We start from the raw sequence: 22,741 nt of genomic DNA on the forward strand, positions 1-22,741 counted from the left end.
CAGGAATTTTAAATAATTTACTTGACATTTTTTAATCATTTAAACGTCTTAAGGATTGTTTTCTTAACGTGTCCCTCGTCACCCTCTATTTCCTTCGTAAGATTTCCCTCGTCACGTTTAACCAGGAAGCCACTGATACAGATAATAGCGATCAGGACCCTCCCACAACGCCGGATCAATGGTCCAGTCAAAATAAACCCGAGCCTTTTCGCAACAGCGCCTCGACTATATAAAGTCGGGTAGCCCGACTGTCCTGCGCTGAGAGAGCCGCACACCCTACACCTATCCACAACTCTTCTTTACTTCACGCACTTTCTTTCCATCTGCCCGTTCACACGACCCGTCCGGATGAGTTACTCGATAGACACTATAGGGAGTCCCTACCGGAGGGTGATGGAGACCAGGACCACCTATAGCCGTAGCAGCGGCAGCCCCTCGAGCGGCTTTCGCTCCCAGACCTGGTCCAGGGCGAGCCCGAGCTCGACCTCATACAAGAGGAGCTTCAACGCTCCCGTGGCGCGAGCTTACGGCTCCACAGTCCTGAGTTCAGCCGACAGCCTCGATTACAGCCAGACCTCCATCCTCAACGGAGACTACAAGCGATCCAACGAGAAAGAGCAGCTGCAGGGACTCAACGACCGGTTCGCCGGGTACATCGACAAGGTTCACTATTTGGAGCAGCAGAACAAGCAGATTGAGGCGGAGATCCAAGCACTGCGGCAGAAACAGGTGTCGCAGTCCCAGCTGGGCGATCTTTACGACCAGGAGCTGCAGGAGTTGCGCTCCATGCTGGAGCAGGTCCATCATGACAAGGCGCAGATCCAACTGGACACGGATCACATTGAAGAAGACATCCAGCGCCTTCGGGATCGCTTCGACGAGGAGGCGCGCATCAGGGAGGAGACGGAAGCCATCGTCCGCGCGCTGAAGAAAGACATGGGAGACTCCGCGCTAGTTAAATCCGAGTTGGAAAAGAAAGTTCAGTCCCTGCAGGATGAGATCGCCTTCATCCGCAACAACCACCAGGAGGAGGTCAACGATCTGCTGGCGCAGGTGCAAGCGTCGCAGATCACCGTCGAGAAGAGGGACTACCAAAAGGCGGAGATCACCGAAGCGCTCCGCGAGATCCGCACGCAGCTGGAGGGTCACTCCACGCAAAACCTCCAGCAGGTTGAAGACTGGTTCATGTGCCGCTATTCGAAACTCACGGAGACTGCCGAGCAGAATAAAGGCGCCATTAAATCGGCACGGGATGAGATCGCGGACTACCGGCGCCAGTTGCAGTCCAAAACCATTGAGCTCGAGTCCGTCCGAGGTACCAAAGAATCGCTGGAGAGGCAACTGAACGACATAGAGGACCGACACAACAGTGACCTTGCAAGTCTCCAGGTACATCATGACTATGCATATTATTAAGTAAGAATTTTTGGTATTTTTACAAATGATTTTCTTTTAAAAGTGCTTCTTCGAATGCGTTAGATGTGTTTTTCATATAAACTACTACATTAAAAAAAATTATCATCACATTTAAACTCTATTGTAGTTAACACTTTGCTTGTCTAATGATGTAATTTATGCATTTGTAAACATGCCTGTAACTGTATCATAAATTGGATTTGCAAAATTTGTTGCACCACTTTAAAATATTGCAGTTTAGATTATGTTCTTGTTCAATGCTATGTTTTAAGTGCGTTATTGCAAAGTGCAGCAAAGCTAGACTGGTTATATTATGTTACATTACAGTATATTATAGCATAATATTATATATTATATTTGTATTTAGCATATAGGATCTATAATTACATCATCGGCATTCCTCTGCATGAGGTTGGAAAGGGTTAAAGAGAGGCAGACATTCAGAATGCGTCTCTCCCTGCTGTTTTGCTGAGTCAGAGCAGAGGCAGGCTTTACTTATTGGCTGTTTCCTGCCATCACCTCATACTGATTAGTGGATGCCCTTGAAGTTTTTAAATAATATAAAGAATCATGTATTTACATTTTTGGTCATAATAAGATAATATTACTGCACCACAAAGAATAGATATGTATTAAGGTATGTATGCATCCTAAAGAGGAATCATTTTATTTCATCTGCATTTTTACATTATTGACTAGAGAATCATAATTCTTTATATCATTTTAATTTTTCCTCTCATCAGCAAAATGTTTCTTTTCTAAATAGGGATTTTACTCAATTTTCCCAATATTTTGTTTGTCTAACTAGGAAACCATCCACCAGTTGGAGAATGAACTCAAGAGCACGAAGTGGGAGATGGCTCGTCATCTCCGTGAATATCAGGACCTCCTGAATGTCAAAATGGCACTCGATATAGAAATTGCTGCATATAGGTAAGATCACAGTATATCGTATTGACTCCATAAAAAGAAGTTCCTCTAAACATTATAATTGCTGGAAAATAAAAAATGAATTATATGCATTTGCAGTTTTTCTCTAATTATTGTCTAAATCACATTTATACATATACTTTGATGCCTTTTTGTGTTTATATAGAAAACTTCTTGAAGGTGAAGAGAGCCACTTTAGCACTTTCCCATATCGCCAGACTGTCACCAAAGGCCCCAAGGTCAAAAGTGAACCCCCCAAGCTTAAAGTTCAACACAAGTTTGTAGAGGAGATCATTGAGGAAACTAGGGTCGAAGATGAGAAGTCAGAAATGGATGAGGTCTTGGCTGAGATGGCAGAAGAGTTGTCAGCTGCCAAAGCAGAAGATGAGGGAGAGGATGAGGGAGAAGCTGAGGATGAGGCTGAAGAAGGTGGTGAAGAAGAAGGAGAGAAAGAAGAAGAAGGTGAGGAGGAAGGAGATGAGGTGATTGCATCTACCCAAGCCAAGGTGGCGTCCAGTGCCCCTGCTGAGGCTGAAGAGGAGGGAGAGCAGGAGGAGGAAGGTGGTGAGGAAGAGGAGGCTGGAAAGGATGAAGGAGAGGAGGAAGAGGAAAAGAAAGAGGAAGAAGCAGAGGAAGCAGCAGAGGAAGAAGAGCAGGAAGTCGAGGAGACGGTCCAGAGCTCTAAGGCACCTGAAACAAAAGCCTCTCCTGATAAAGAAAAAGCGGAGGAGAAAGCGAGCAGTGGAGGAGAGGAGGAGGCAGAGGAGGAAGGTGATGAGAAAGAAGAGGCAGATGCAGGTAGCGATAAAGGATCTGCAGATGAAAAAGAAGAAGATGACAAGGAGGAGCCTAAAGTAGCAGAAACAGAAGCAAAGGAAGAAATAAAGGGAAAAGATGATAAGGAGGAACCCAAACCTGAAAAAGAAGATGCAGCTTCGACCAAGGCTGAGACGCCATCTCCAAAGGCTGAATCTCCAGTGGCTACATCACCAAAAACGGAGAGCCCGAAGGCTAAAAGCCCAAAAGAGAAGGAGGCACCAAAGCCAGAAGCCCCAAAGAAGGAAACCCCCAAAATTGATTCTCCAAAAAGTCCTATGAAAGAGACACCCAAGACAGAAGAGACAAAGAAAGATGCCCCAAAGCCAGAGTCACCTAAAGATGATTCCCCAAAGCCAGCGGATGACAAACCCAGTAAAAAGAGTGAACCGGAGAAAGAGGCTGAAGAAAAGAAAGAGGCTACTGTGAACGGAGACACGGGAAAAAATGACAAGAAGGAGGAAAAGAAGGACGTGATCTCCAATGGAGTAGATGAGAGTCCTACCAAAGATGAAACAAGCCAGAGGGTGGTCATCACCAAAACAGTGGAGACCATTACCACTGGAGAGGGCGGAGTCAAACAAGTTACAAAAACTGTTACCGTAACTGAGCAGGCGGAGGAGAAGGAGGTCAAAGAGGTCAAGGAGAAGACGATCACCAAAACCGCTGAGAAACAGGTAGTGAAGGCCACCGAAGCAGATTAAACCCAAACATAGCTATAACCGACAGAAGAGGAACCGGCGTGCATATCAAGCAATCGACACAAAACTCACGTAATAAATCATAAAGCTCAACAGATATACTTAATTACATTAACCACACTGAAAGACTAAACAAAACAAAAAAGCAAGCTTAGAGAGACGCCATATGACGCGGCAAGCTAAAATTTAAAATGCATGTTGAGTGACAGCTTTAAATGGGTTCTGCTGCATATCCGGTCAGGGACGTCAGGATTCCTTTCACTTTCTTTCAAACTGCAATACCTGGGGTGGGGGGCGGTCACTTGAATGTGGCATCTGCATGCCAGCTCAGGGGGGAGCACGCTCCTCATTCTTTGAGATAGAAAATTACCACTGGTATGTATGACAGTAATATAAAAATACTCACAGTATGATGGGAAATGACTTTTGCTTTGAGTTAGAGCAACATTGGACGCGGGGCTGTAGAATAAACTGTGGAAAACGTGTTCCAACAAAATAGCCTTACGAATACTTAGAGCGAGGAGATCAACTGAGCCAAAAATGAAACTTATTTATGAACGGAGGAGACGGTGGTGAGAATAGACCATAGTCATATACACTCTAAAGCAACTAAGAAAGTCCTAGCCTTAAACATGCTTTTTACCGTTGTCAGTTATGTTTACCTATTGAGTGCATTTGAAAACAAACCGGTCAATGCGCACATACATTCTTGTATGCATAGGATTGACTTGAACTACTTACCGTTAATGAGGTGCTAATGTTTGCAGGCCCATGTCTTTATTCATCTGAATGAATTTCTCAGCAGCATTTGCTCAATAAACATCATACTAAAATAAACTATACACGTTGTGTCATCATTTCTCTCATGTAAAACACAAGTATGATTTACACAGTATTCAAAAGTTGTGTACACATTTTTTAGACCACCACCCAAATGTAAGGGTTGTGCCACAGCTGCCTAAACTAACAGTGGGTTTTTTATGTCTAAGCTCTTTAGTCACATTTCTAATGGTAAAATATAGCTGTTGTTATGCATCATTTTACTGTTTTACAAGAATGTAAAGCATTATTTTTTTTATTTAAATGCCCAAATACAGCTATTTACTTGAATTCCTCAATAGAAAAATAAATTTTAATGGTTGAATGTTACTTTCTGACTTCTGAGAGAAGTTGAACGTGCCTCTTAAATATGGGTATATAAATATGGCTAATTTGTTTTGAAATTCCTCACTGTTTTAAATGGTAAAACATCAAAAACTTGCAGAAAAGGAAAGAGTCTGCATTGGTGGTATAATATGCACTGTAATATAAATGTGGGTCTTTAAATGATATTACAAAATGCCAGCAATGCCAAAATTTTGAATATATAAACCATCTACAAGCCTCATTATGCTTCATCCAAACATTCATGTAAGAATATGTGATTTCTTAAGTGAATATGTGAGTCTTGCTGCTGCATACACTTTAAGCAAATAGAGGAAGTGTCACAAGACCTCACAGGACACCTGCTTCAACTTCTGGACCGACCAGGTTATTAAAATGTAACAGTAATGATCATGGCTCATGAAACAACTTGTGCATAATAGGTTTTCCTATAGTTAAGTTGCAGATAACAACTTGCAAATATTCATCAAAAAGTAATAAATCTAAAATAGTATTAAGATATTCTATTAAGTTTTATTGAATGTAATTCTGGTGACTTGTAAATTTCTGAAGATGGCTATTAAATTACATATCTGGAAAATTGGTGTAAGACTTTTATGAGAATATGTTGCTGCAGTGCAGACTGAAAATGCACCATCACAGATTAATGAAATATACGGTAAAAGTGACATTCATAATGCACTGCTCAATCAATCAATCATTTTAATTAACAATTTTCCATTAAACATATGTAATTATAAAGGACGTTATGTGATTCATTTTTCTGTCTATACACAGTTACTTTTATTATTCACAAACTCATCACAGGGTCTGGTTACTTGATACTATTTTAAATCACAGAAATTAGCACACAGCAGTACTGTGATCTACTACACAGTACTGTGACCTGGCCCATTGACTGTAATACTTTTTCCTGCAGATATGTTTTGAGAGTCTAGACTTTTAGCAGTTAGAAAATTTAGCAGGAGGCTATTTCAGAAATGTACAATAATTTTGACCCTTTCGAAACACAGCTTTTATTTACTTATGGCATATGCTGAAAAGTTTTTGAATAAAATGATTTGTAACATTTTACAATAACTAACATGAACCAACAATAAGGAATATAGTTATCAGCATTTATTAATCTTTGTTAATGTTAATTATTGTTCATGTTCATTGTGCATTAACTAGGTCAACAAATAAGACCCAATTGTAAAGTGCTACCAAATAACATTAGTTAAAAGAAAGCCACACCCAGATTAGAGAATAAGGAATATGGTGCAATACATTTGCCTAAAATGCTGGATAATCTGTAAAATGTTTGTAGATGCAGAATCTCCGGATGCAAAGCAGAACAGACCCGTTAACAGCCCAACATGATCGAAATAGTTGCGTGCGCATTTTGGCAACTTAAGTGGTGTTCCAGTTCTAACGTATTAGTAACTCAAAAAAGTTTATCAAAACGGTTTCCCGGCATCAAAATGTCTGGTTGTTGCGTTTACGGTTGCACTAATATTTGTATATTTTTATTATATATTTATATTATACATTTGGCCATCTGTTAACGTCTTCTATCCACTCCACTATAGTATACGGATCTGGTAGCCCGATACCATTTGATAAAGTCAACTTTTTAAAATAACTTTCTGTATTTGTGTTGCATCCGCTTGCGTTGTTTGACACGCTGCTGTTTCTCGACATACTTCCTGCCAAAATGCGCGTGCAAACGTTGCTACGTCATCATTGTGTACAAACATGTGTCTTCAAGAAGTGAGAATGCAACATCAAATATGTAATTTAAAACTTTAATAGCACACTATGGTGAAAATGAAATTCAAAACAAAAATGAATGAAAAAAATGTACAAAAAACTCAAATGACAAAAACACGGAATTGAGATGAATGCAATTTATACAATTTTTGCAATGTTATTACCACCCCAACACTTAATTAAAAAAAAAGTTCCCAGAACTGCTCTGATGTAAATAATGATGTATGTAGCTAATAAACAATTACCGTGTTGTCTATTTCTTTGGTTTCTATATTCATAAACAGTTATATATTGCAGTTATTTTTCTAACTTATTCCACACAAAACAAAATCAATACAAGATTTTACCCAAAACTGTTAAGCAGAAATATTATACGTTTCACTGCCCAACAAACACGTCAGTATGGCTAAATGCCTACTTCTATTTTCATTCTAAGAGCTCACGACAGCTCCCTGGTGGTCTAGTGGTTAGGATTCGGCGCTCTCACCGCCGCGGCCCGGGTTCGATTCCCGGTCAGGGAACATACTTTTTAGGGCGGTTGTATAATTATTATTATAGATCTTGTGTCCCGAAGATCCCACGGCCGGCAGGTTGCGATTGAGGTGCCCTTGAGCAAGACTCCTTTATCCCCAATTCCTAAACAGGCGCTGGAGTGATACTGACAGCCGCCTACTGCTGGGTGTACGTGGGTGTGTTCACTACTCACTGCGATGCAATGTCGCATTCAGCGGCCCCAACCCTACCACCACTTCTTTAAATATATTTTTACAAACACAAATAAATTTCAAACAAACAACACTTTAAACTCAAAACACACCAAATATTTAACATTTAACAACTTTGCACGTTCTCTAAGAATCTACGGTAATCCATTAATTTATCCAAAAATTACCGGTTTAAATAACTGAGGCCAGTTGCATAAATATAGCCGTGAAGTTAAGACTGTGTCTTAAGAAGTGTCCAACTAGCAATTAGTTAGAGCTAATCAGTCTCAAAATTTGAATTTAAATTAAACCAGCATAACATACTTTAACAACCTTCAAACATTATTTTTCAGGTGTTTAATCAGTGTGCCTTATTTTGATTTGGTTGATCAGCATTTTTATTGGTTTGAATCACAAAACATGTGATGTCCATTCCAATGTTCACAGGGTCTGAAGGGTTAAACAGGTATGATCAGTCAAAAGTAGATGACTAACTTTTAAGAGTCTAAGAAGTTTATGTTACCAGGCACAGTTTTACAGGAATAATCATCTTCAGTAAAGTTATGCTAATTTTAAAATACAAATTCTTGACATTAGATGTTAGATGATCAGATTTACTGTTTATCCATGAATTATTTGACTTGGTTTGTATGTCTAAAGCATATTGTAAATATCAGTAGATATTAGATAACTAACTATTACACTAAGAAGCATAATGTCATCGAAATAACAAAGTGCTTTGATCATCAAGACGTTTGTTTTTATTGCACTGGAAGCATGATTTCATGTTTGGAAATCTATCACAAGAAAGTTGCTTCATTCAAAAATATATCGACTTCACAAGCATTCATTGACATGTAAAGCATCTCAGAAACATGAAACAAACATTATCTCATTTTAAAGCTGATACATTTCAAACATTGTATTGCTATTTGCACTGAGCACCATTTATCAAAGCATTGATAAGTAACAGACTCAGGTAAGACTAGAGAAGCAGGTCAGGCTACTGGTATTTGTGCTGTTATACAGTAGGTTTAATTCCTTATTTCTTTCCTTTTGGTTTCTCAGTTTCCTCTTTTCCCTTTTCCTGCTTTACACTTTCCTTTTTCTCACTCTTGGCCTTCTTGCCTTCATCTTTCCCCTTGGCTTTTTCTGGCTCAACCTTATCCTTTGGTTTGGGTTTCTCTGCCTCCTCTTTGACTTTATCTTTGACTGACTCTGGTTCAGGCACAGCTTTAGTTTTTTCCTCAGCTTTCTCTTTGGCCGGTTCGGGTTTTACCTCATCTTTGGCTTTTTCAGTCTTTGGCTTACTTTTGTCTTTCTCTGCTTCATCTCCCTTTCCTTTAGCTGTCTCAGTGTCCTTTTTGTCCTTTTCAGCACTTGTGTCAGCTTTTCCCTCACTTTTTCCTGTCTCAGTCTTAATATCCTCTTTGTCAGCCCCTTTCTCATCAGCTTTCTCCCCTTCCTCCTCCTTTTCTCCTTCTTTCTGTTCCCCTTCTCCCTCTTTTTCATCTTCTTTCTCTACATCTTCCCCTTCTCCTTCTTTTTCCTCTGCTTTCTCTTCATCTTTCCCTTCTCCCTCTTTATCTTCGACTTTCTCATCATCTTCTCCTTTAACTTCCTCCTTTTCTTCAACCTCATCTTCTACTTTACTTTCCTCCTTTTCTTCAACCTCCTCTTCTCCTTTAACTTCCTCCTTTTCTTCAACCTCCTCTTCTTCTTTTACTTCTTGCTCTGCACCATCTTCTTTTTCTTCTTCTTGCTCACCTGCAGTTTAAACATGACCTTAGTGTGGTACATTGTTTTTAAAGTACAAGTTTTAATTCAATCATTCAAGTTAATCAATATAATGTCATGAGACACCTAAACCTCACCTTCCTCTTCTTCTTTTGTAGCTTCTTCCTCGTCTTTTTCCTCTTCCTCCTCTTCTTTTTTCTCTTCTTCCTTCACTTCTTCCTCTTCCTTCTCTTCTTCCTCTTCCTTCTCTTCTTCCTCTTCCTTCACTTCTTCCTCTTTCTCCTCTTCTTCTTCCTGTGTTGGGCTGGCTTCAGCTTGTTTTGCTTGACTGGATGTAACGGCCTCATCGGCTGAGAAAGACATGCTGACCAGACGAGATCCAAGCAGATAGGGGGCACCAGAGCTCATGCTGGACAGTGAGAGCATGGGCCGGGAGTAGACGGGACCACTGGTGTATGAGCCAACCAAACCTGCCATGCCCACATTAAAGCGAGACTCCTCCCCCTCAAGTAACTTCCTGCAACAGGTAAAAATAATACGGACAAATCAGAAGCATTGAGAGTAATACGTGTGTGTGTGTGTGTGTGTGTGTGTGTGTGTGTGTACCTGGTGGAATACCAGTGTTTTTGTGACCTTGTGGGGACATTTTGATGTCCCCATGAGGAAACAAGCTTATAAATCAAACAGAATGATGTATCTTGAAAACATGAGGTATCAGAAAGGTTTCAGTGATGGTTGGGGTTAGGGAATGGGGTAGGTTAGGGGAATAGAATATACAGTTTGTACAGTATAAAATGCATTACGCCTATGGAATGTCCCCACAAAACATGGAAACCAGAATGTGTGTGTGTGTGTGTGTGTGTGTGTGTGTGTGTGTGTGTGTAAACATACCTGTAAGCAGCTATCTCAATATCAAGGGCCATCTTGACATTTAGAAGATCCTGGTACTCTTTAAGATATCTTGCCATCTCACCCTTAGTTGCTCTAAGTTCATCCTCAAGATCACTAATGGTATCCTGCAAAGAAGGACGGGTGTTAGATTTCTACTTAGATTAAACACTTTTTAATTTATTACCAACTCAGTATTTGTTATCTAGTACTTACCTGCATGGCAGCAATCTCTGTGCTCTGCTTGTCTTCCACGTCTCTGAGTTGCTTTTCAAGAGACTCATTCAGGCCCTTGCAGGCATCAATCTCAAGGACACATGCTTGCAGCTGACGGCGATACTCTCCTGCTTCATCCTTTGAGTTCCTCATCGCATCGGTGCGATGGGCTACAGTCTCTGTCAAATGGCCCATCTTTCCCCGGAACCATTCTTCGGCTGATTGGATGTTCTTGGCTGCCAGCTTCTCATATTGAGCTCTGATGTCCCGTAGGGCACTTGACAGATCGGGTTTGATGGCTTCAGCTTCAACCGCAATCTGTGCTCCATACTGAATTTGGGCCTGTAGCTCTGAGATCTCCCCCTCATGGACCTTCTTTATGAAAGTCAGCTCACTGAGCAACAAGTCTACTTTTTTCTCCAGCTCCACCTGGGCCAAAGCGCTATCATCCGCCTCCTTCCGGGCTTCCATCAGCTTGTTTTCAGTGTCCTCTCTTGCTTCCACCTCTTCCTCATAGGCGGCCTGCAGGCTGCGGAGAGCATCTTCCATCCTCTCCCTCTGGCTCAGAGCGGCCTGTGTTTCCATACGGGCATCCTCCACGGCAGCTCTCAGATTTCGGACTTCCTGATCATACAGGGCCCTAGAACGGGAAGGCTGTCTCTGCCTCAACATGAGCAGCTCAGCTTCCAGGGCACGGTTTTGCTGCTCCAGTTCATGGACTCGCTCGATGTAACCGGCGAAGCGGTCATTGAGGTCCTGCAGCTGGGCCTTTTCCTGTGTTCGGACTGCCCGGAATTCTGCGCTTACCTGAACAGCATGGCCGAGGTCCAGGTCCGTGGATCGTCCGGGGCTGCTCAGCAGATAGGAGGTCCGGCCGGGTGAGGCATAGTGGAGTCGGGTTGAAGAGAGAGAGGGGGTGTGGGCAGAGAAGGTGGTGCGGGATCGACCACGCTGGGGTACCCGAGGGCTGCTCTCCACATACCATCGTTTGTAGGAGGAGGAGAAGTAGGGGTCAAACCCGACGGCGCTCATGGCTCCAAGTACAAGCTGAACCGCGGTCAGCTTGATCAGCCTCCTAAACACTGATCTGGTGCTTCTGCTGCAATCGCTTCAGCTTATATAGCCAGAAAGAAGCTCTGACGCAAGTGATTTTCTAAACTCTGACAATGCAGTATTAGAAGCAGAGAGAGAGAGAGAGAGAAAGAGAGAGAGAGAGAGAAGGGGGGGCTATGTGCGAAGTAAATGTAAAGATGCAATAAATGACACTTTTCCTCAGAAAATACTATATTATAAAATGCTAACACTACTATATATCATGTTTTAACGTACTGCAACTGCTATCAAGGTCATTATTTGCATAAATATAAGGATGAAGAAAATGAATCATTGGCATGCACAGCATCAATGTAACATTTAATGTAATAATAGATAAAAATTCTTCAGAGATTACAAGTATATATATAAATACCACATGTAGTTGCCAATGCAGATACAGAACTGAGAGCTGGTGCATGGTAAGCAGGGGGTGTGGGGGGGAGTGCGGTGCAAAAGAAAGGGACAATGTTACAACTCTATTTTCAGTGCTTTACCTGCAGAAAAGAACACAACACTGCCTCTACTGGTTAAAAGAGGTAGTACACCCAGAAACCTCAATACGGGAGTCCACTCGTCTACCTTAAAAATGCATAAAAATATTGAATTGATCTCCATGCAGAATTTCAGCTGTCATGCCAAAGTGCAGCTACAACAACAGCTGGACTAAGTGGACAACAAAACCACCACTAAACATTGAAATGTATGCATTTCTCAGATTATTATTATTTGCATTCAAGGTTTACATGATTTATCAGTTTCTGCGTTCCCTGGAAATCTGAACCCACATCCTTTTGCACTCTTACTGCAATGCTCTAAGCTATAGATATACAATACATAGAGGAACAATGCTACACATGCAAACACAGAGTACATTGGATGCAATGGCATTTCATAAATAAAGTATCTAAAACAAGACTACATTATCTTTCGTCACTTTTGCGATCAGGCAATATCGATTGCTGGGGCCCAATTTTAAGTAACCCCTATTTTGTGCATTATTGAGCGTCTTTATGAGCTACAACTTGATGGTTTCTTCTCTAAGCTCCTCATAGGCTAACACTGATCTTTGCACTTTTATTCCACACCTCTCAGTTTAAAAGTCATGTTGCTATTTTGAATTTGCTCATGACCTCTGCCCTTCCAACAGCGCTCTGCCTCTTAACACCTAAGAGTTCATAGGTAAACTCATGTGTCAATCCTATGGTGAAACGTCATGATTGGTCCAAAGCAGGAGCGATATGACATTCATGACGGGCCACATTCCAGAATGCTATAAAAAGGGCAGAGCTTTGGCAAGCAGGGCTCACTGTCTGTCACAGAGTGTGTGCACAATATCAAGGTGGGCTGTGTTTTGTGGGTTTAGTTTGGATATATTGTAGTAAAGCCCGATCTCATCATGACTGCCGTTCATCGTCTAGTTATTGTACGCCATGGTGAGAGCTCGTGGAACCAGGAGAACCGTTTCTGTGGCTGGTTCGATGCCGACCTCAGCGAGAAGGGTTTGGAGGAAGCAAAGCGCGGCGCGCAGGCCATTAAAGATGCCGGAATGAAGTTTGATGTGTGCTACACCTCCGTTTTGAAGCGTGCTATCAAGACACTGTGGCTCATCATGGAGGGCACAGACCAGATGTGGTTGCCCGTAGTGCGTTCTTGGCGTCTGAATGAACGCCATTATGGGGGTCTGACTGGTCTGAATAAGGCAGAGACAGCAGCCAAGCACGGAGAGGAGCAAGTGAAGATCTGGCGCAGGTCTTTTGATATTCCTCCTCCTCCTATGGATAAAGATCATGCTTACCACAAGATTATCAGTGAGTCAAGAGGGACTAGGTTTCATCTGTTGTTTGTCAACTTGATGAAATCATTGTAGGGCATTTTTAAATTTTTAAGGTAATACTTTAAACCTAAAAGTTTCCAACAGGATTCCCAAAAACCCATATTTATTGATGACATTGGATATGCATCACAATGTTTACAGTTGCCATGGCTTTAAACAAACTATAAATGCATATGAAGCTGAAATAAAGACAATATTTTAACATTGAAACAATTTTGACATGATTTGTAATAAATGTCAGTAAGATAAATCATGCTACTTAAGACCTATGGTAGTTTGCAATGGTCTTCTCTTTCTCTCTTTATACCAGTCAAGACGTTACAAGGGTTTAAAAGAGGGTGAACTTCCCACTTGTGAGAGTTTGAAGGACACCATCGCCCGTGCTCTGCCTTTCTGGAATGATGTCATTGCACCTGAGATCAAGGCCGGCAAAAATGTCATAATTGCCGCCCATGGCAACAGTCTGCGTGGCATTGTCAAGCACTTAGAGGGTGAGTATCCCCTCTTCATGAAACCGGACCCCTTACGTAAAAAAATATGCATTGTGTTTTTTCAATATGTTATAAAGTAATTACTCACTAATCCTATAAAATATAAGAATAAAATGTTTTTAGAAGTTAGATGTTATTTGAAAGGACATGCAACATTCAGACGCACAGGACGTGTCTGACCACCAGGCTTCAATGGTCCCAGATGAAACGGAGCCTATATATAGCCCTCATTCATACATAGGCATGGGTTAGGTTCTTGTTACAGGCACAACCTTTTAGCAGAAAGGTCCTGCGTTCTTACTGGAAAGAGGTGAACTGTAAGTAGTAAAGGTCACAGGGGTCAAGGAAAGGTCAAAGCTACTTTAGCCTTTCCTCTCTTATGTAAATGTACTGTAGTACAATGTTACAGTAACTGATATATACCATGTACTGAAATTTATGTAACATGGTTAATGCATTTGGAAAATGCTGTCATCCAATGCAGCTTACAGTAGTGCATTCAAGGTATACATTTTTCCACTATGCGTGTCTCCAGGAAAATAATTCTCTACCAATTGAGCTACAGTAACACATGGCACTCCAAGGTAGTAAAACACAACTGTAGTATCATTACATTCACCTAAAATGTATAAAAATGATCCTTTATAAGCAGGTGTAAATTCATATTAAAGGCACATTCCACTTTTTTTTTAAATTCTCATTTTCCAGCTCCTTAATCCATTCAGCTGATCTCCGGGTATGGCGCTGCCAATTTTGGCATGGCTTGGCGCGTTCCATTGAATCTGATTGGACAATTGGCATCGCGCTCAAAAATAACCAAGGAGTTTCGATATTTTTCCTATTTGAAATTTGACTCTTCTGTAGTTACATTGTACCGACGGAAAATTGAGAGTTGCTATTTTCCAGGCAGATATGACTATGCTCTCATTCTGGCGTGATGGTCAGGGGCTTTGCTGCCGTGGCATGGCTGCAGGAGGCGCAATAATGTTACGCAGCAGCCGAAAATAGTCCCATGCTATTGAAAGATACTAAGGGGACTATTTTCGGCTGCTGCGTGTCATCGTTGTGCCTCCTGCAGCCATGTTGCGGCAGCGGGGTCACTGATTATTGCGCCAGAATGAGAGAATAGTTCCTAGCCATATCTGCCTAGAAAATCACAACTTTTGGTTTTCTGTCGGTCTTGGTGCACGATGTAACTACAGAGGAGTCGGGATTTGGAGAGGAAAAATATCCAAACTCTTTGGTTGTCTTTTAGCGCGATGCTGGTGGTCTGGTCGGATTCGGTGGATTGTGCTGAGCTATGCTGGGAGTGGCACCGTCAGACCCGGAGATTGGCCGTATGGATTCCAAAACGGTAAAAATCAAATATTTAACTCTAAGGGAGCTGGAAAATGAGAATATTTTTGTCCCTTTAAAAGATGATTATCATCACAAAAATGTGATACGCTGTTACCTGCCTTCACAGGCATGACAGACGCAGCCATCATGGAGCTGAACCTGCCCACCGGCATTCCTATTGTTTACGAGCTGGACAAGGACCTGAAGCCCACCAAACCCATGCAGTTCCTGGGAGATGAAGAAACAGTACGCAAAGCCATGGAGGCTGTGGCCGCCCAGGGCAAGGTCAAAAAATGAAAAGCCTACAAAGACCCAGAGACTGAAACACACGCAAACTGCTTATCTTTACCTTTTTCCTTAAAGATGAAGTGTGTAATCTCAGTGTCACTGTTGTCACCAAATGAAGTTGCAAACAGATTTTAAACAAAACCATTGTGCCATTGGTCAGACAAACATAAATCATCCTATCAGTGTTTTACTTGTATTACGATGGGATGTTTTATGATAAAAAAAAATACACACTTCACCTTTAATATCATCCCACACCCAAAGCATGGCAGAGCAGGGGTGCATCTATTGATGTAAGCCCCAACATCTCATATAAAGAGAAATAAGAGTGATTACATGACATGGATATCACTGCCCACCATCCGCAATCATTCTCACATAACGTCACGAAGCACAGCCCGCTCTTGATTTGTAAACCTTGTGTTGGACTGCCCCACTCTGATACAGCAAATAAAAGTGACCACCATTTTGTGTACCTCCATTTTTGCTTGAGTTATTCCACCCCTCATCCTCTCCACCCCCTCCCCATCCTCTCTGCATTAATTCACGGATTTCAGCAGAACTGTGCGCTGCTGTGTAAGCCGACCTAAAGGGCACACCAAAGAGGTTGCTGATTTCGGTTTGGCAGCCGGCCCGCACTGTGGTGCAGTGGAATCTCATCTAGCTGTAGTTCTCAATAAAAGCTTGCTCACAGACAGCCCATTACAGCTATGGCAAACTGCCAGCACCACAATTAGAAGCAGCTCAAGTTTTCTGGTGACAAAAGGACGACGGTATGTGCATGAGCGATGTTTGGGGAAGGACAAAGTATAGGAACCAGACAGTCACGAGATCCCCAAAATTGTTCAGGGTCTTATTATGTTGGGAGGCTAATATTAGCCTGTACATCCCAGGCTTAGCACACAACATGGTGTAATCTATACTAAGCATCTATATAGCTAAAATACAATTTTGGCTATAATTAAATATTGCACAAAAGTCATTGCAATTATTTAGTTATTATTAGATTACAGCAGATTATTGATCATTATAGACGATCATGCTGTGAGCTATAAAACTTTAAAAGGGCAAATTATAGTAACTACATTGTGAAGTAGTAAAAAAATTCCAATATATAGTTTACATTTAAAAGTTTAAAGCAGTAAAAACAATCAATACAATACTGCCATCTAGTGTTTAACACAAGGTATTGTATCTCACAAATGAAAAGCATAGTATAAGGTCCTTTCTCTAAATTTAGTCAAATCAAATGATTTATAAAGTGAGTCATGTACTTGGATGTCAAAACAAACACTCACTGCTATGATTATCTCCACGATATTTTAAAATACATTTCTTATCTGGGTGATTCTCACGAAATTAGACTTATGAGGTGTCATGAAACATTTTGATAAAAAAAGTAAAAGCAAAGTAAGAGTATCAAAATATGAAAGCATACAGTTACAAACATCTCTTCGTGTATTATTTTGCACATGATTTCAAATGGCATCATACAAACCAATTTTGTTGTTTTTTCCACATAAAAGGGGAAAATTTTCATCACCGCAACGTGTCCATGACTGAATTTGGGTTCTTTGACATGGAAATATTTATAATTAAAAAATCTAAAAAATAAAAAGCTTCAGTGCATGTTATACTAAACATTTACAGTAAAAAAAACATGTATTTGGTGATCACTAGTAAATGTAGAGAAAATAATAAGGAATATAAATGTGTCCAAGACCAATTTTCTCATCCTCCGCAACAATTTTCAATCATTGTTTAAGCCCCCAATGAACTAACATTTAAATAAACATGCACTCTAAAAACAAACGGTGCTATATAGCACCAAAAGTGGTTCTTTGCTCGTAATCGTAGAAGAACCGTTTTTAGTGCCATATAGCACCGGTGAAGCACCAGTGAAGCACCTGTGTAGAACCATATAGTGCTATGTAGAACCATATGTGGTGCTATATGGCCCCTATTTGGTTCTACACAGGTGCTACACTGGTGCTTCACCGGTGCTATATGGCACCAAAAACGGCTCTTCCATGACCACGAGCAAAGAACCACCCCCGGTGCTATATAGCACCGTTTGTTTTTAGAGTGTGTTGGAAGGACATAATTGACTGTGACACTCAAGATGGCTACCCGGTAACCAGTTCTTATTTTTTCTCTCCAGATAAAAGGTGAAAATTTTGTTTGTCATAGTAGCTAGACAACTTTTTTAGTTCTCATTACCGAAACACGAGTTTGTAAATGCATATATTTAATGTAATATGTGAAAAAATGTAAATAATTCTATAGGAAATATTTTATTTTTTTAAATCCTTTAAAAATAATGGTTATAGTAAGTTCAGACCTTAATCTTATATATGCAAAAAAATTGGCTTCAAGGGCTTTTTTAAAAATCTGATGCTGGACACCTTAAGTCTGGATTTCGTGAGGATCACCCATCCCTGTTTATGGGTAGAAGGTTTTAAGCTATATTGGTAAATATATCAAGTGGATCTACTGGCTTGTGTTAACTCATGTATGTATATGACTTATGCACAGTAGTGGTTTTCTCTTCTTTTCTTTTTTTTTAAAGGCTTTTTATTCATTCCCAAGCAATAATATAGGGACAAAATTAAAATGTAAAGTTTAGTTTTAATTTTATGTTCTATTTTTCTTTTTCATTTTCGTGTTCTTTTTTTTAATAAGTGCAAAACATACAACAGATAGTTAAGTAGTAAACAACAAAAACAAAACAGACAACAAAAACAACAATTGTGACAATGATTTGTTCTGCTCAATGATATAAAAAATAAAAGAATAATAAATTAAACGGATAATAATACGGATGATAATATTGTTATGAAGCAATGATAATAAGCAAAAGAATAATAATAAGACAAAATAATAATAAGTTAAACAGATAATAATACATACTTGGGTAGAATTAATAATAATAATTATTATTATTATTATATCATGTATATTATGCAATAATAGTATTTACAATAATAATGGTAATACCAATGATAATTCTAGGGATTGTTATGGTTTTAGGATAGTTTTTTTTCTAATCCCATTATAATAACTTAATAATAATAAATAATAAACAATGATTATTATTAATAGTAATGATTATTATTAATAGTAATAATAGTAACAATACTGACAACAATCAATATAATATTATATAAAATGATGGTGAGGATATTAATATTTTGTAAAAAAACAACGACAGTATTAGTATTAATAATAATAATAATAATAATAATAATAATAATAATAATACCAACAACTACATCAACAACATCAATAGCACACATACCCAACACATAACACACCAATCCAGACTTCTGTATCAGTGTTGGTTTCTTTTACTTCTTTTTGATTCATTATAAAATGATTAATTATATATGTAAATATGTCTAAGACGGTTTTCTCTCCTTAAAGGGATAGTTCAACCAAAAAGGAAAAATTAAACAAAAATCATTACCTTACATGTATGCAGTCAATCCGTATGACTTTACAAACCCACAATAGATAGAAACTAGGCTGAATTTTATAGATTGACAGCTCCAGTCACTATACTTGCTTAAATTGCATGTTTTACCACATTTACATTTTAAAAAGAATGGTGACTCTACCTGTCACTCACAAACATTCTGCCATAACAACTCATTTTGTGCATTGTTAAAACAAAGTCATGTGTTTTTAAAAACAACATAAGGCTGGGATAATTAGGGATAGTTAAGCCAAGAATGAAAATTCAGTCATTATTTTATACCGAATGATGGTAAACACACAGCTGACCGTAACCATTGACTTCCATAGTAGAAAAAACAAATACAATGGAATTCAATGGATAACATCAACTGTGTGCTTTCCATCATTTATCACGAAACTTCCATCATATTTGTTTTGGAGATCAATGGTTATGGCAGCTGTGTGCTTACCATCATTTATCAACTTAGTAAATGTACTATTCTGTGCACTAATTTTGTAATATGCCAAAAATTAGTCTTTACTACTTCTTAAGATGAACCTTAAAACATCATTTTGAGAAACCATTAAGTATTACTTGTATTGTATACTTTCCAGGTGCATTGAAGTACTACTTAAGTAGAACTATACTTTTCATTAGTATATTTAGTGCTTGACAACATACTTATTTAACTGTATTTTTTAGTACATTCAAGTAGGCCTATATACTTTATTTTCATCTCTTATGTATTTTGTCTTAAACTTTTGGCCATTTTACACTTTGGATACACACTCTGTCTATATGTTTTGGAGGTTGACATTGTTATTGTATCCCCTATTATTAGATCACAATCTGTTAACAATTTACTGTTGATTTAGGGTGGATCATTTATATATTTTCATGCAACACTGCCTATTATAGAATTATATTAATCATTTTAATTAGCAGTATTGTGTTCTAGATCTTTGTATCCGTGTTATTTTCTACAGATTTTTAGTGTTGAAGGTGTTTCTTACATACATAACCATAATGATTATTGCGTGTGTCTTACCATGTGTAGTATTATGTCAACAATAACCTGCCCGAGCTGAATGATGTGCCATTTGATAACTGTTCTGGTCACCCCGTGTTGCCGAATATTAGTAAAAAAAATTAGACCACAAAGAAAAAAAATAAAGAAATAAATTAGAGACATTGCTAACATTTTATAAGTGTCACGCTGTTGCTAAATCTTTTCACAATGGGATCTGGCAGCTTTACAGCAGACTGTCCAAATTTAATTATATAACCTGATGCCAATGTTAGACATTTTAAATGACTAATTAGTCATTCAGGGAACTTTAAATTGTATTTTTATATGAAAAGAATTTACTTGTCTGTCAGGCTTTTCTAATCTAAACCATAGGGAGTGTAAGTGGTCTGGCATGGTTAAAAATGCCTCATAGCTGGCTTGCACTCAGCAAGTACAGTTAATGAATTCTAGACAAACAATTCTGTTAATAAAAATATAACTTACCTGATTAGAGAAAATTGAGAAAGCAGCAAGAGAAAATGGGAAAACTTTAGCCTAACAAATTGTAACGCTTATTTTCAGAGTTTGCTCAATTATACAAAAGCGTTTTTGTGGCTCTAGTAAACACATAATAACCATATATCTCTTCACCAACCATGTTCGTGGTTGTTGAATTCTAATATTCCAAACAACTTATATTTAGCACATCATATTGTATGTTTTTTTATATAATTGTAATCCTAAGTGAAGGTCGAAGGCGTAGAAAGTGTTCCACTCTAGCCGTTTCTCAATGTCAAGGAAGGATCCTCGGAAGCTAGAATTTCGAGGATGCTACGTCATCGTCGTCCGTCGAAGGACTGTTCCAATGTCGAGGATCCTTGAAATTTCAGCCAAGGACTGAGTCCTTCGTTCGAGAAATATCCCATATACAGGAAAGGATGCAAATTTGTATCATTCGCGCTCTTCACGCGCTGAAATCACCCATAATCCTATGCGCGCAGCACCGAAAGCACACCTTTCAATCACGCAATGACGTAATGACGTGCACTTGCTAGCCTGTTCCATTTAACGTGTTCTCCGAATGCTTAAAAGGAGCCTCGCCTAGCATCTGAAGGAAGTGACTTGTAAGGACTAGTCCTGCCAAGGAAGTATCCTTGACATTGAGAAACGGCTAGTATGTTGATAACTTTCCTTTTTGAAAATTTGATGGAGATTTGTTAATTTACCGGTAGGTGGCGATAACGCTTAGGCGATGAAATCTCGCGAGAATTAAACGAGACTAAGCTTCAAAATACGACAAATTGAAGTCATAACATGCCAATTATTTTTTTATAATAATAATAATAATAATATGCTCTTTACCTCTTAATGAAATAAGTTAGTTTTACAAAGTCAGTTTTTCTTTAGTTCTTGATGCATTGTGCTATAAGTAATGGAAACGGTGCTTCAAATTAGTAAAGTAAGGTTTCTTAATAAGTAAAAACAGATTAGAGAGAGATAAAGAGATAAGCAAGCGCTCTAGGGATTGAATCAAGTTCTGCTTCTGACTCTATATCTGACCCATATCCCCCACAGAGAGCTGATGAGAATCACAATAACTCAACATGGCCTCATTTCCACAGCAGAAGGCACCAGCGTATGTCCTGTAAATGTTTTATTGTCAGGACTCCCAAATAGGTGAAGATTCTCCAAAGGCTCAGGATTGATACAGACACTGAGCCACAAGTGCAAAGACAACATTCTTTAATACTGACCCTCCAATAGAAGCAATAAAAATATATGAGTTAGTCTCATATTTGTTATCTGATGACTGTGTTTAATGTAACGTGATTAGAGAACATAGCCGGTCCTTAGTTGATGTTCATTTGACTTTCCATATGCCCTTTTATACATGTAGCCTCCAAGCTGATATTGAGGACATCATTTTAAGTGCAAGCCAGCCCTTCATTACAGTAAAGTTCAATCTATAGCAGCAAAATTAGCCTTGGGACAGGCTGTTAATGTGCTAAAATGGTCCAGCATCGACCTCAGTTTCAGTAGCCCAATGACTGTCCTCAAAAATAATCCATTTCCATCAATCCCATTGAGTGGAATACCACATTTCATTGTGCAAATGTACCCTTGCTAAAAGTTAAGAGATGTGTAGGCAACAGAAAATTAAAGTAGGACTAATGTCATTGTCAGGCTTTTCTAAACCAAAGTGAATGTAAGTTGGCTGGCATGGTTAGTTAGTTATGTATTGTCCTGCAGCAACATAAGCATTTTTATACTTAAGTAAAATGCATCTGGTGCAAATAAAAAAAATCCACACTCTTTATATTTTGGTACCTGCCGTTTTAAGGGACACATGATGATAATCTTTAAATTGACTCATGCTTTTAAATGGTGTCAACTCAGCAGTGTTAGGAGATATTCATGAAAGTTTTGTTTGTAGCATTGCCTGCTTTGAATTTAAACGTGCACACTGCCAAATCTTGAATGTATACTAATTTTCTTCTATAGTTTATAAAAGGAAATATGAAAATGTATTATTGTTTCTTTTCACCCCTCCCCAGGCCACAGTGTACTTGTGTACTAATTTTTATTACATTACATTTCTCCAGCTCACTAAAAGTATCAAAGCTCAGCAACAATTGCACAATTTGTATTATTTTTAGCCTCACCACTGTGGTTTCTGTCAAGCTGCCAAGGTGTGAAAAGCGTAACAGTTGGACAAAAGCTTTGAGGGTGTCGCACTTTAGTCTACATTGGTTTGAAATCAACATAAAACCAACACACCCATCCAAGCATATGTAAAATGTAATAATTAGCTGATAATTGGATCCAATTAAGTTTTCATGGACAAAACAAAGATAAATGTGGAATTTGCATATGCATTGCAGTGTTAGCCTACAACAAGCAATAC

At 39.1% G+C, this 22,741-nt stretch overlaps 3 protein-coding genes and 1 non-coding gene across 4 annotated transcripts; 3 read left to right on the forward strand and 1 right to left on the reverse strand.

Annotated features, from left to right (window-relative positions):
* Positions 1–241: 241 nt before the first annotated feature.
* On the forward strand, positions 242–4,700 carry nefma (neurofilament medium chain a). Its single transcript, XM_055180925.2, has 3 exons — positions 242–1,389; positions 2,225–2,349; positions 2,513–4,700. Exons 1-3 carry the CDS (start codon positions 349–351, stop codon positions 3,864–3,866), a joined length of 2,520 nt encoding a protein of 839 aa, XP_055036900.1. The 5' UTR covers positions 242–348; the 3' UTR covers positions 3,867–4,700.
* A 2,528-nt stretch (positions 4,701–7,228) lies between these two features.
* Positions 7,229–7,300, forward strand: trnae-cuc (transfer RNA glutamic acid (anticodon CUC)). Its single transcript has one exon. It is a non-coding gene; the product is annotated as a tRNA-Glu (tRNA).
* Positions 7,301–7,796: 496 nt separating this feature from the next.
* On the reverse strand, positions 7,797–11,475 carry nefla (neurofilament light chain a). Its single transcript, XM_055180709.2, has 4 exons — positions 10,325–11,475; positions 10,112–10,236; positions 9,353–9,737; positions 7,797–9,245 (listed from the first exon to the last, which is right to left on the reverse strand). The coding sequence occupies exons 1-4, from the start codon at positions 11,354–11,356 to the stop codon at positions 8,526–8,528; spliced, it is 2,262 nt and encodes a 753-aa protein (XP_055036684.2). The 5' UTR covers positions 11,357–11,475; the 3' UTR covers positions 7,797–8,525.
* Positions 11,476–12,708: 1,233 nt separating this feature from the next.
* On the forward strand, positions 12,709–15,845 carry pgam2 (phosphoglycerate mutase 2 (muscle)). Its single transcript, XM_073871319.1, has 3 exons — positions 12,709–13,230; positions 13,562–13,744; positions 15,210–15,845. Exons 1-3 carry the CDS (start codon positions 12,816–12,818, stop codon positions 15,377–15,379), a joined length of 768 nt encoding a protein of 255 aa, XP_073727420.1. The 5' UTR covers positions 12,709–12,815; the 3' UTR covers positions 15,380–15,845.
* Positions 15,846–22,741: the final 6,896 nt, after the last annotated feature.

The sequence above is a fragment of the Misgurnus anguillicaudatus genome, chromosome 9 (assembly GCF_027580225.2).
Source record: "Misgurnus anguillicaudatus chromosome 9, ASM2758022v2, whole genome shotgun sequence".
Taxonomy (NCBI): domain Eukaryota; kingdom Metazoa; phylum Chordata; class Actinopteri; order Cypriniformes; family Cobitidae; genus Misgurnus; species Misgurnus anguillicaudatus.

Coding starts and splice junctions, on each gene's coding strand:
- nefma (XM_055180925.2), top strand. CDS start 349: ATGAGTTACTCGATAGACACTATAGGGAGTCCCTACCGGAGGGTGATG. Junction 1,390..2,224: donor GTGACCTTGCAAGTCTCCAG/GTACATCATGAC, acceptor TTGTCTAACTAG/GAAACCATCCACCAGTTGGA. Junction 2,350..2,512: donor ATAGAAATTGCTGCATATAG/GTAAGATCACAG, acceptor GTGTTTATATAG/AAAACTTCTTGAAGGTGAAG.
- nefla (XM_055180709.2), bottom strand. CDS start 11,356: ATGAGCGCCGTCGGGTTTGACCCCTACTTCTCCTCCTCCTACAAACGA. Junction 10,237..10,324: donor CAGAGATTGCTGCCATGCAG/GTAAGTACTAGA, acceptor CCTTCTTTGCAG/GATACCATTAGTGATCTTGA. Junction 9,246..9,352: donor AAGAAGAAGAGGAAGGTGAG/GTTTAGGTGTCT, acceptor ACTGCAGGTGAG/CAAGAAGAAGAAAAAGAAGA.
- pgam2 (XM_073871319.1), top strand. CDS start 12,816: ATGACTGCCGTTCATCGTCTAGTTATTGTACGCCATGGTGAGAGCTCG. Junction 13,231..13,561: donor TTACCACAAGATTATCAGTG/AGTCAAGAGGGA, acceptor TCTCTTTATACC/AGTCAAGACGTTACAAGGGT. Junction 13,745..15,209: donor CATTGTCAAGCACTTAGAGG/GTGAGTATCCCC, acceptor CTGCCTTCACAG/GCATGACAGACGCAGCCATC.